The 13313-nt window shown below is 34.7% G+C and overlaps 1 protein-coding gene across 1 annotated transcript in view; it reads right to left on the bottom strand.

Moving 5' to 3' along the window:
- LOC149805029 (adenylate kinase 7-like) overlaps window positions 1-5867 on the bottom strand; it is a 44988-nt gene extending 39121 nt beyond the window's left edge. The window contains exons 1-4 of the mRNA XM_089946718.1: window positions 5749-5867; window positions 4341-4511; window positions 3405-3513; window positions 1573-1667 (exon numbers count right to left, since the gene is read on the bottom strand). Of these exons, the coding sequence (XP_089802844.1) occupies window positions 1573-1667; window positions 3405-3513; window positions 4341-4511; window positions 5749-5847 (474 nt within the window). The 5' untranslated portion in view covers window positions 5848-5867. The remainder of the gene's footprint in view (window positions 1-1572; window positions 1668-3404; window positions 3514-4340; window positions 4512-5748) is intronic.
- Window positions 5868-13313: the final 7446 nt, after the last annotated feature.

Raw genomic sequence — 13313 nt, forward strand, 5'->3', positions numbered from 1 at the left:
TATAGCCCTGTTTGATAAGGGTTGTTATCTCCCCTGATTTATTACCTCTCCTAGCATGCTCTTCATAAATAAAGATAAAATTGGCCTGTTCACAAAATTTTGGGGAGCAAAAATGGCAGACACAAAACCTAATGTATCTGAGAGAAAAATCGCTACATGCAGTTCGTATTTCTTACAGACATTATTTTTGTGTAAGTAGCAATTACAGAGGGAAATGTGTACAAAAAAATAAGCGTGGAAAATATTGATATACATTCAGAGAAAAACATATCCATACTAGAATATTACATTTAAAATGTTTTATCATTACAGGCTTCTATGGGTGATATTTCCCATGATTTATAGGGGCATTTTATTTCCAGTAAGCCATTTTTAACTGAACATTTGTCACAACAGTCTATATCTGGACTTGTTCCAAGGTATGGATAGTATGGCGAAACAATTTAACCACTTCCATACAACTCAATTTTTTTATATTTTTTTTGTATGTCCTTGGCATAAACTCGTCTGGCTGCTGCTTCGTGACTTTTCCTCCAACGTGTTGTGGCTGTTTCAAAATGGCTGTAACCCATAACTGTCCTCAATGCACTTTTAGGCTCTGTATCATCCCATTGTTTGCAGATGACCCCAAAGTTTGAACTTGTCAACCTGCCTGACCTAGCTTCCTGCCAGTTACTTCTGTTCGCTTTTTCTTTAGTAGTTTTCAATAATTACAGTTTCTACTTCACTACATTTTAACATTTGAAAGTAAGTTTGAAATTGTTCACCACATTCCTTCAAGTTTACCCTATCTGAGTATAAAAAATTATATTATGCAAAACTGGCATGTCCTGCTTTTTGTCTAAGCCATTATCACCACAGCTTAAAATAACTGCAGCATGTGGAGCAACTTTCTTAAGCCTCTCATTAAATATGCTCAGATTTATTGGTTCCACCTTATCCAAATTTTCAATTTTGCACTTTGGTGTTTCATAAATGTTATCAGGTAAGTCACCATATTTTAATTTCTTAAACAATATCTTGAGATTTCTTAGGACTCAGTTTCCTTTTTCGGGGTTGGTTCCATTTGCATTTTGCTCAATACAAGATAATTGTACAAATCTTCTGTTCTGAAAAATGGCAAATGAGTCAAATCACTATCCCATAAGCCATGGATCCGGAATCTTTTCTCCGAGGGGCGTACAAAATATTTCTGCATGAGGTTTGTTGTCATTCAATTTGTCGTCTATTTGTATTTCATGTAGCGTACGCGTGCCTAAATTGACAAGTGCTTGAGCACGCTTATCAATTCAGATTTATTCCCTGACACATGTGCACCTCTAGCTCTTAAATAAACCTTCAATTCACGAACTGATAGCTTGTCAAAAGAGCACGGGTCAGCGATTCCTTTGTTAGACGTCATTTTATCTGATTTGTTGCTCGCCGGAAGTAGATTTAACAAATAATGATAACTCGGGCAAGGGAGGTAACAACCCTTCTTAAACAGGACTATAGATATGAGCCTAAAATGTTATAATAGACAAAAAACCAAGATAATTTGCTTGGTTAGGATAATAATAAAAAGGTTCTTACAGGGTCCAGTGGTTTACTCTTTGCCCATGTCAAAACTGTTGACACCAGGATGAACATTTTGCTCTTATCAAGTTTTTCAATATCTGAATGGAGCTCTAAAAGAAAGATATATTGGTAATGAGAGGAAATGAAAAATTATCAATTGAGAATCAACATAAGCTGAGAAGTCAAAACTAAATTTTATCTCCTTATTTCTTAAATGATCAGTTAACTTAACCCTACTTAAGCAACCACCTTATGAAAAAGAGGAAATGGGCTCCTGAGACATGTGGATGTTTAACAGAAGTTTAATTTCTACAATAATTTTCTGTAAGGTACCTAAGAAATTTACTGTAAATGTATTTCATGAAAAGATTAGAAATTTATTTAACCAGCTTTCGGGCTGCTGATAAATTCCAGTTTAAAGAACTTTTGCGTGATAATCCAGGAATAAACTCTGTATGCTTTACACTAACAACTTTTTGCTACTAACTTAAACTGTTCTAGCAAATATCACAATATTATTGTTAGTCTTATCTATAAAAAATTTAATTTTGAATGAAATAATATAAGAAATAAAATTTGCTGCCACTTATTCTACAAATGTACTTATAAATTTATTGCAGTTGTGGTTGTATTTTTATTAATAATAAACTGAATAATGGTTTTTGAATTTTATGCATTTTTATTTTAGGAAAGCAAACTTTTAATAACACAAAATATAAAAGCCAAAGTTCTCTCCATTCAATACTATCACAAATAGAAATCCTGATGAATACACATAGAATGAACAAAAATAAAAGGAAGCAAATCAGAATGACTTCCAGAGACCTTCAACAAAAAATCAAGATGATACCTGAAATGCAAACATTAAAGAATGCAAATTAAATATAAATGAAACACACAAAAAATGCAAAAACATTCTGTCTCTGTCTCTCTCTCCTTCTCCCCAATCCAAACTGGGTGCTTTTACCTCCTAAACTATCAGAGTCAATATACCATGCAGGTACTTTTGGCACATTCTGACCCTTCTCAAGACATGTTCTCATGCCTCCATCAGCCACAATGCCCATTTTCCAATTGAGAATGAAAGATAATCACTCCTAAGAAGCCTTCAAAAGGTAACCTGAGCGCTGCCACCAAATGTCACTGGAAAAAATGTGGATGCCAGAATGGAGAATGATCACAGATCCCTCAAAAGCAAGCCATGTGTTTACCAAGGATGCAGGTAAGTAATAGGCATCACAAATTTTCCTCTAGAAACAGAAGTGAATGATGGAAGGACGAGTAGAAAAAATGGTTAAAATAATGTAAAAAATAATGAAACTGAAAATTGTGAACAGCAAAAGGTCTACACCACTAATCTGATACATGAGCCAAGATTCATTAAGATATCATATATGGTTTTGGAGGTTATCCTGAAAACAGAAGTGAGAAAATAGATGAATGGATAAATGGAAAAAAAAAGATGCTGAAAGCAAACAAATGTGAACAGCACAAGGCACATGTGGACCAGTAGACTAATATGTACACTAAACTTCATTGCAGCAAGTGCAACAGTTTTAGAACTATGCTCTGGAAATGCAACTGACAGATGAATGAATGGATCATATCAATTGTTTGATGGATGACAAAACCCATTTCTTTGTTAGGCTGGGGATAATAAAAGGTGACAAGGTCTGAAGAAATGAATGACAGAAGATGATATATAAGGAAATACTGTGTTCGTTAATTAGTTCAAAACATATCAGCATTTACACTAACAGGCAAAGTATCAAACCTACAATATCATCCATTTTCCACTTGATGGCACTGCCAAAATATAAATGGTATATATTTAACATGATTTTTACCTGACACTGCCCATACAGCCTCATCAATCTGGTCTGGATCATCACTGATGTCAAAGATAATGATGTCACACTCAATCAGATGCTCATACAGTTGATCCCTGTTTTCAAACTGTGGAAGAGAAATTACAGACTGAGATTGATATACATGTAATATTAATGGGATCAGACAAACACAAAACCAAGCGATAATGGTATGTGGCCTGAAATTTATTTTCATTATTAACTGTTTTGTTCTGTTCTGCTCTGGATCAATCAAAATGAAAAACAAAGATATAATCAAATCAGTCAAATAAAAAATCAAGAGGTAATGAGGTCAGTCAAATACAAAACCCAGTGATAATGGAATCAGTTAAATACAAAATCAAGAGATTAGGAAAAATGTTAGGTGCTAACATTACTATATTAATCCAGCAATTTTTTTTAATTTTTACAATTATTAATAAGAAGCAGGTTGCTGATAAAATGTTTAACAACAAAAATGATGATTGGTTATCTTTTTATTCAAGATGACTCACAGTTTAAATGGTAATTTATCCATAGCAAATTGAATTTTTTTATGAAATATTGTCCTGTTCTAAGGCAATGTGAATTGTTCTTCTACATCACTGCAACTGCCAGTATATGTACATATTACACATACCCCTTATAAATGGTGTCCAACTGCAAAAAGCACAGACACAGATTACCATCACATAAAGCACCTGCAGATCAGAATTTATGTTGCTTGTTCTACTGATTGCTCATAACTAACTGCATAGAGCCAGATATTCCAATACATTATATCTGGGTCTGTGCAGTTTGTAGTTGGACTCAACTTATAAGCAAGAATAGATGGTAAATAACTAGTATGATGATGAGAAATGACTGGACCTGAATCATAAACATGGCTACATTCATCACAAATTTTGAACTCTAAAGATATCCCATACTACTAACTCTTATGCATTCCTTTATGTAATCTGGTTTCTTGTAGTTCTTGTCACTGACAGTGCCAACAATTTCATAGCAGCCCTCCTTTCGAGGAGATTCAATACCATCTGTAGATTTAGCCTCTTCCTCTTCCTCTTGTTCCTCCAGTGAAGCTCCAACAACGCATCGAGACAGGTACTGAAATAACAGAGAAATGACTAATAATTGTTATTATTGTCCATCTCATAATTCTCCATCAGATAATGTTTGAAATATTCAAATCTGTACACATTCAAGGGAAGCAAATAAACATGTACTTACCAATTATGTGAGATGTAAATGTTTTTATTTGCATGCAGAAATGCTCATGATTACCCAGTCTCTAAAAATATCTATGAACATATACATAAAACTATGTTTTATGTTGCAGTAACCATTGTAAATTTACATTTTATACAAATCCTGTATCCGTTACTGGAACCTACTGCCTGCTGGTGTTTTATTCAGTGAAGCTTCCAGATGGTAAATTCAACCTGTACATCTATTTGTTCTTGGTACAGAAATTTAAAACCTTGAATCAGATTAATTAAATTTTTTGATGTGCCATGAATTAATCACTATTCACAATTAAAGTTAATGAAATTACGACACATATTTGCTTTTTATTGACTAACCTGGAATCAATAACCTAACAGGTTGCCCACACATGTAATTTGTTGTAATTAATCAAAATTCATGATGGCAAACAATTTGGAAGGTGTACATGACTAACTTATCACACTGTAGTCTGAGTTTCCTCTGAACCATCCCACCCCATTTAAGATACTTTGAAATTTATGTTGGGGTGTGGGGTCAGAGCCAACTGACTACTGAAAAGCTTGAATTCAGTGGCAGCTTAGGGTAGATGCTTGCTAGCAGGTCTAGCAAACTTAAACAACATAACAATGAGCCATACCTACATGAAATTAATAGGAACAAATAAATATCACGGTTGATGTCTTACATTGTAGGAGTGGGTTGCATCAATGAGACGCTTATACCTGTCATTCTCTATTACTTCTTAGAAACCTGACCTAAAACTTACATTCTATAACATGTTACAGTGGCAGTCTGAATAATATACAAACACGTCTTTACTTCTGAGTGCGAAAATGTTTTTGTTTTTTTTCTATCAATAAAACGCAATTCAAACAATTTAGAACATTCGAAAATTTATCTTTAGGTTCTCGTTGTCGAGGCAAGTTATAGAAAACATAACACTGTCATACTGTAAAGTTCTTAGTGACTAGCTCTGACAAAATATAAAATCTAAAGCTTTAAGTCAATCACGGAAATGTTATGATTTCCAGGATATAAAAATGCGTATTTTTTACGCTTTCTGATCAATTTCAGACTGTTTCAGAAAACAAATCAAGCTAAATACTTAAACAACAACCTTAGATAAATTCTTGCCCTGATATAGATCAATATTGTTGATGAATATGCGTCTGCTTTTTGGTTTATCTCCAGGTGCACCTTCGTCTGAGGTCGCCATTTTGCCGCTTTCTGGTTTTGTCGTCTTGACAACTAAGGGGAGGTTACTCTGCAGTATATTCAAAACCTACTTTTCGTGATAATGAAGATGCTGCACATGACTGGTTCGGAATTAATTCCGGACTGATTCGGACCATGTGAAGTAATAAAGAAATGCAATGGAACACACATACCTGATTTATTTAGTAGTCATTTCTATTTTCGCAAGCACAGTTAGAGTTTGATTTTCAGCTCTTAAATTTACTTCTTGTAAATTTCTAGCCCAAAATCAGAACAAAATAGATATGAGCTATTGCAACATATTTTTTTAAAAAATTTAATGCTTACAATAATACAATAAAGTATTTATTTGAATTAATATCTTGTAAAAATTAATTTGAAACCAAATCAGGCATTATTTTATATAAACTGATTCGTGGCTTTCATTGATATCTCATGCAAATCGTGTTTTCTTTGCATGAACTAAATACACATTGTGTAAAGAGTTGTTAATCACTAACACAACGTCAAAATGTACTTTGCTGTTATGGTTGAATTTTTAGTTCGCGAGTTACATATCGAACTAACAAACAAACTTATTTTATTTCCATTATAATCTTTGAAAATTAATTTAAAGCGCACTTTAAATCCATTAAAACTTAATGGTGAATAGAAATTTTCATCGTCTGAACATAATTACAGTATAATAACAATTCTATGTAACCAAAGATCGCACATCTATTTAATGTCAACATTAATGTGCATAAAATTAAAGGATACATTACAAATTAAAAGAAAACAAATAAGACAGTGATTGTGCATAAAATTAAAGGATACATTACAAATTAAAAGAAAATAAATAAAGCAGTGATTTTAACAAAGATTGGTAAAGTATACTTCATCTTTCTTAAATAAATCAAAACACAAAAAACAACAACAACAAAAAAAAAACACCAAATGGCGGCAGTTTTGGAAGAACGCACTCGCCGCCTTAAGGTTTGTATCCGGTATTTAGTAAAGACTTCTGGAAAAGCGACAGTAAAGTCAGCTATTGTATTAATCTGTTTGTTTGCGACCGTGAGGTCCATTCCAACCAGTGCACTTTTCCGGTCTGTTAAATCAGCAAGCTTCCGTTATCATCTTGCGTTATGCTTGTTGAACTAACTACTGTCCCAAAACGACGAGGCTGTCTCCTTGCAACATATCATTGACACTCGTTCTGAGGTGGTTGTCCCTCAGTCTATCACCTACTGATACAATATCAAAGCCGGGGCAAGAGGTTCAGCGATTACGCTAACGATCGAGCCAGGCCTCTATAGTCTAGACATGCCTGTTTAGCAAATAATCGGGACATTTTGAAATTTGTTGCTAGCTGTTTCCATGACGGGAGGACATCAGTGGTGGTCCCGGTTAATTGTGAGGTGCAAATTAGCCATGGATTACAATCCCTCATTAGACATAATGATGATGGATCCGTCAAATCCGGAAATTATGACGGACACAGGCGAGCTGGTTTTGCCGGACCAAAATCCATCTTTATCAGCCTTGATCAGAGTTCCATGACAATGTCACATGCACACTACTAGTGTCGACGGAGATCCCTTCATATAGCTAGTTGTTGTTTCCAAACCAAGTTTGGCATTGCAACAATAGTACAATACCCTAAAACATCCGCAAGATCAATCAATTAAGAAGTTAAAGATTCATTCCACTGATTTAAAAAATACACCCTCGTTACCGCCTGCCCATTTCAGTGGTCCTCGACATTAAGCATCGTCTTAAAGATGAGTGGCTAAAAGGAAAAACCGTTTCCCACTGCATCTGCAAGAGAATGCTTAAAAGTGATATGTCGACACCCTAATGGCTGCATCGGCTAGAGCTTTTTTGCAGGCATAATCCCAAGTGTGGCCTGTACAAATAATTAGGGCAGTTTGTTCTTCTTAAACTTTCAAAAACGACAATAAAAGGTAAAGGACAGCGGTCTACGTGTCACGCCGGCTTGCATTAGACTGAAGAGAACATTCTCTTCGGTGGGAGGGGTCTGAAAAACTTTCGGATAACTCCAACGAGATGGAGCTATATAGAGCTACAAATCAGATTTACAAAGCACTAACAGACACCCAGAGCATACAAAGAACAAATTGGCGTATGAACAGATGTAAAAAGATTAAAGAAGATGAAGCTTTATATTTAACAGTAAAGCAAGACATTAAATGTTTATAAGGCTCACTGAAAAAAACAGAGCGCCAGGATAGGAGTCGGACTTGAATGAAACTAGGACGTCCAATACTCATCTTGTGCAAAAAGCCTTGCTTCTTCGACCGATAGACCAGCGGTCTCATGTGGTATAATGGCGTCTAACTTCCAGACCTGGATTCACTCCAACCATTCCATTTTGCAACTTGAGTTCGTCATCCAGCTTGACTGATTTGCGCACTGTACGCCATCAGTCATGGAAAAGATGGACATGTGCGTTCACATTTGTTGGAAAGAGGAAAAGAAATGTTGTGATGCATTAATTTGAAACCATGCCATTCATTACGAGAAAAATACTCATATTCTTTATCAAACGGAACATTGCTTTACGGAAAACACGAGTTGGCATTGACACAATCAGCAGACGCACGAATTTGTATCCATGTAGAACGAAGAAACAAGTTATCTAGAAACCTGCTGGAAGTGGATTTCTTGACAGATCGATTATTCGTTTGCTTCTTTGACGGAAACCTAAAGCAGCTGAAAATCTAAACAAAGACAATCTCTTACAGGAAACAAAAATGAAGAAGTCTATGACGATGACCATGCTCACTACCTCAAAAAAAAAGTACTGCTGCTAGAACCCGTACGTACCCACGAAAACTTGACCTGCAGTCACGATGGCATCAACATTCTCCTCTCCTCCGTTTTGATTATGCAAGCTTAAACATGCTTTAAGACAATGGTTTCCCAATATGTTGAAGACTTCCCCAAATTGATAACCCATTCTAAATCTACTCATCTTCCTTCCGAACACATTAAAAAAGAAAATTATACACCGCAAAATGAAAAATGTCTTCGTTCATCCACAAGAGATTCTTCCGCTTTTATTCACAGTAACTGGTTTCATGCTAGGGGAGACAGCGGATTCTCTTTCATTTGCAAGAAAAAAAGGAGAATTTAATTCTTTGGTAATGATACTGCACTTTTTGAGTTTATGAGACGATTAAATCTTTTTTTCTGTTAATATTCGTGTGCTCATACGAAATTCTTGAACTAAGACATCTCTTATAACATTTTATTCGGATTTCCAAAACCGGAGTGATATTTTTTGTTTCTACAAGGAACTGTATACTTCAACACAATACAGATTACAGCATCCGTCGTCGCCTTCCATTGGATTCTTCGTCGGGACTCGAATTTGAATTGATTAGAACATTTTATTATTAGGACTTCTAAAATTTTATTCGTGGATTATTCTTGGATTATTTTTGGATTTGATTTATAAAACCATAAGTTCATATATTTTTTTATACTTTTAGAGTATTTTTCCAGGGAAATAAATTATTTGTTATATTTTTCAAAGCTTGTTTTTTTCACCCTTTCTTGTGTTACCGTTTATTTGAGTCTAAACACGGAACACATGGAGGTGACATAAAAAAAATTCAAAACAGTTTAAAACGCATTGAAAAAGAAAACAATTTGTACTCTTCAAAATTCCAGTATTCCCCAGCTAATTTTAGAATCATTTACAGAAATTAAAAAAGTTTCACGATAAAGCGCGGGATGTAAAGGCACGATGGGATAATAATAATAACGACAACAACACCGAGGACATCCCAAAGATGTCTGATGAATTACTGTGAAAAGCTATCACACTATAAGTACACGGTATTCTAGGTCATTCGAAACTCTGACACAAAGTAAATATGGAATTTAGTGCACAGAAAAAATCGCGAATAAGTTGTGCCTCAATCAAAATTTATCTCCCTTCGTATAAGAGAAAGAGCAAACCAATTCGAGTTATCACCCATTTTATGACTAATTTTTTTTCTTCAGTTGTAGCATTTCCAATCATCGTTGCTTCTGGTATGGTAGAAGAAAATAAAAATTGTATATCTTGTTGTACCGTAAAACATTGAAACGAACCTAATTCTTCACAATAACCAGTAACACACCATGAACGATGAGTTTGTCTGCCTTTGGTACTTCTGCAATAAGAGAATCTAGGTCATTATAAAGTTAGCCCTTGATCTGATCCAGATTGGTCATTGTGGGTGCATAGGCGCTGATGATATTTGAACGTCTTATTCCAGACAGAGTGAGTCTCATTTGCATTAATCGGTTATTTACACCATTTGGGAGATTTATGAGTTTGCTAACTACCTGTGATGTTACGCCAAACCTTACACCAGCTTCACGTCGCTCTTCTTAACTTCCGCCACTTCAAAAGAAGGTGTAGCCGGCTTTTACTTCGGTGAGTTGTCCCTCCTCAGCCAGGCGAGTTACACTCAGGGCAGCTATCCAATCTGATTAAAATCTGATCTCCACTGTCCTGCGTGAAGATCTTACAGCGACCGCTTAGGGATCAGGTTCTGGTGACCTTAGAATTGGACGGTGGAAATGCAGCTATCAGAAATCTGAATGTGAAAATGATCTTTCGGTACAAATAGATACTCTAAAGCCAGACTTTTCAGTCTCACAAACGATGACACAAAATAACGCAGGTCACCAGCAGATGATCCCTAAGCAGTCTTTGTCAGATATCCACGTAGGACAGCAGAGATCTGGTTTTAATTAAATTAGACTGCTATCTGGACGGTGAATTTGGCCAGTTCTCTGCCAACTATAGCTGGGTTTTTTCTCTGGTCTGTCTGCTCATGTTTAGGGCACCTTCTCTAGCCCCTTCATGCAGCGAGGTGAACAATATGATCCTAAAATGGCGGCCGAGTTCCACAATCAATGTGTCAGTTAACAAATGAATCAATGATTAAGTAATCTATCAGTTCGTCTAAAAATAATAAACAGCGGGTTCTGTAATGCGTTTGCTGGGAGTAATCAGTTCAACAAACACCATAGATTCTCATATGCAAGATCTATGTTGTTTGCAGTTGGACTCGACTTACAAGCGAGTATATTCGGCACTTTAAATTGGACTCCAGAAAATCTGTTACTGGGGTATCATTTTGTTATGTTTTTATCGAGTATCCTGTATCCTGGTCACAGCAAGAGGTCTATTAACAACATCCTTATTGTATCCTTTTCATATATATATATATATATATATATATATATATATATATATATATATATATATATATATATATATATATATATATATATATATTGGTTGGAAGTCTGACAAATTTCTTCTCAAAAAAATCTTAAGAAGTTTTAGAATTTGTGGTCGAAATGAGATGGAAACAGTGATTGTTAAGGTATTAGTGCTAGAGATCTCCATCAATGTGGATTTAATGAATTTTTACTCTTACAGAATTCTAGTGACGTAAAATTGTTAATAGTGATTAATTATTGGATACGTTAAGATGAAAACTATGTCTAAGCTAAGCGATGACGTCAATTCCACGATAGACTGCGGTTTATATACATAGTATATATAGATAATACATGTCTCAAGGTTGTATCAGTACAAACACACACCGTACCATTGATATGGAATGAGGGACGATAAGTATATATTTTACTAAAGACAGAATTGTACCAGGCGGTATACATCTTTTATTATTATTTTCTATAATTTGTCTGATTCATGCTGAACTACGAGAAAAGTTTACGTTGACAAAATCCACATTATGTGGAAATACTAAGTAAAAATATCCATGATCACACATTTATGATACGAACAAATATTTATAGCTACTAATGACAAATATATATTACATATTGTAGCTTCCTATTTGTATCGCAAATGTTCCTTAGAGCCAAGATAGAGTCTCACCAACATGTGAAATGTTTTTCCTGAATCTGTCCGTTATACAATGAAGTTCTTCCTCTCATTCAGCTAATTTGCGAGTTTATAAATTTAAGGCTTTTGATACGAAATATCCGCATTTTCTTAATTTATTTAAATGCACGGAATGTTAACTGCTTCTGTATGCACATAATTTATTATACAAGGTCCAGTAATCCTTATTCCAACTTAGTGTGATAAATGTGATGAAGATGACGATAACATTGATCATAATGTTTATGTGTATTTCCGCTGGTTGCAGAACATGTGTGATTGTACCCGCGTGCATATCATTTCTAATATTTTTGCGCTTTTAACTCAAAATATTTTAAACAGTTATAAAGGTCTATAGTTTAAAAAATAATAATACAATTTATAAAATTAGAATCACAGAATCACACTTTATAAATGTATATATTTTGCAGTCCAAATCTTAATGTATAATAAATATTTTCATACACGGATTCGGAGAATAGCTGAGATCTCCCCTCTCCCGAATGAACCTGGATGTCGTCTTTCTTTAAAGGCTATTTGAGCTCAGGCACCCAAATAAACTTTGACATAAATATATATTAAAACGATTAAAAATTGGCAGAATATAAACTGCATTGTCACAGAAATTTACAAATATCTTCTCTAAGTATTCATTCTTTTCACTCTACAAAACCAATTTACCGACAATTAATATAATTCAAAGTCAATACTGGCTTCACATAAAATTTCTCATAAGCCGTTCAAGACCATACATAGGTTATTCATAACAGCTTATATTTTTTGTTTACAAATGTTCCTTCGCTCCATATTATTTGCATTCATATCACATACGCATTCTCATATTGCAATGATAAATCTTTAGCTAGTGAGCAAGCATGTCATGTTTAAAAACACGTTTAAAATATTTATTGAATACAACAAAACCTCTACATAATCAGCATATGTATCTTGATCCCCTACTGAGAAAAAGAACGCCAAACAAATAAGATGTTTGTCGCTTTATGCGTGTAATAAAGATGTTTGTCCCTTTATGCGTGTAATAAAGTTGTTTGTCATTCAAACATTCAATGATATGTGGATCTGATTAGTCACTTGCGGCGATGGAGTTCTCTTTTACCTGCAAGTTTAATAAAATTTAATCTTGTAAATAAATAGTACTTTGGCCCAACGTATCTTTTCAAACATAACTGAGCTCTGCAGTGTTATTTCTGTAAATAGGAAAGAAGGGGGTTTCAAGGAGCTTTTACATTTGTATACGGCATTTTCTTTACAACAGGCAATTATTGTAAGCTAAAAGCAAAAAGTGGAGATAGACAGACGGACAGACCTACAGAGTCAACGTAAAATTTATAAATGAGCATGGCATGATATCATTAAACCAGTCTGAAATGAGTATTCAGTCTGCCTCTCAAATGACTATTCATTACCGGGAGTCGAACCAGGAACCTCTTTAACACTAGTGACTGCTTTACCATCTGAACAATTACAGCAGAAAGGTGTCAAATTTAGATACTTGTTTGCAACTCCAGGATTATGCCATTTTTGTA

The sequence above is a fragment of the Sinohyriopsis cumingii genome, chromosome 2, assembly GCF_028554795.1.
Source record: "Sinohyriopsis cumingii isolate HCF-2022 chromosome 2, ASM2855479v2, whole genome shotgun sequence".
Classification (NCBI taxonomy): domain Eukaryota; kingdom Metazoa; phylum Mollusca; class Bivalvia; order Unionida; family Unionidae; genus Sinohyriopsis; species Sinohyriopsis cumingii.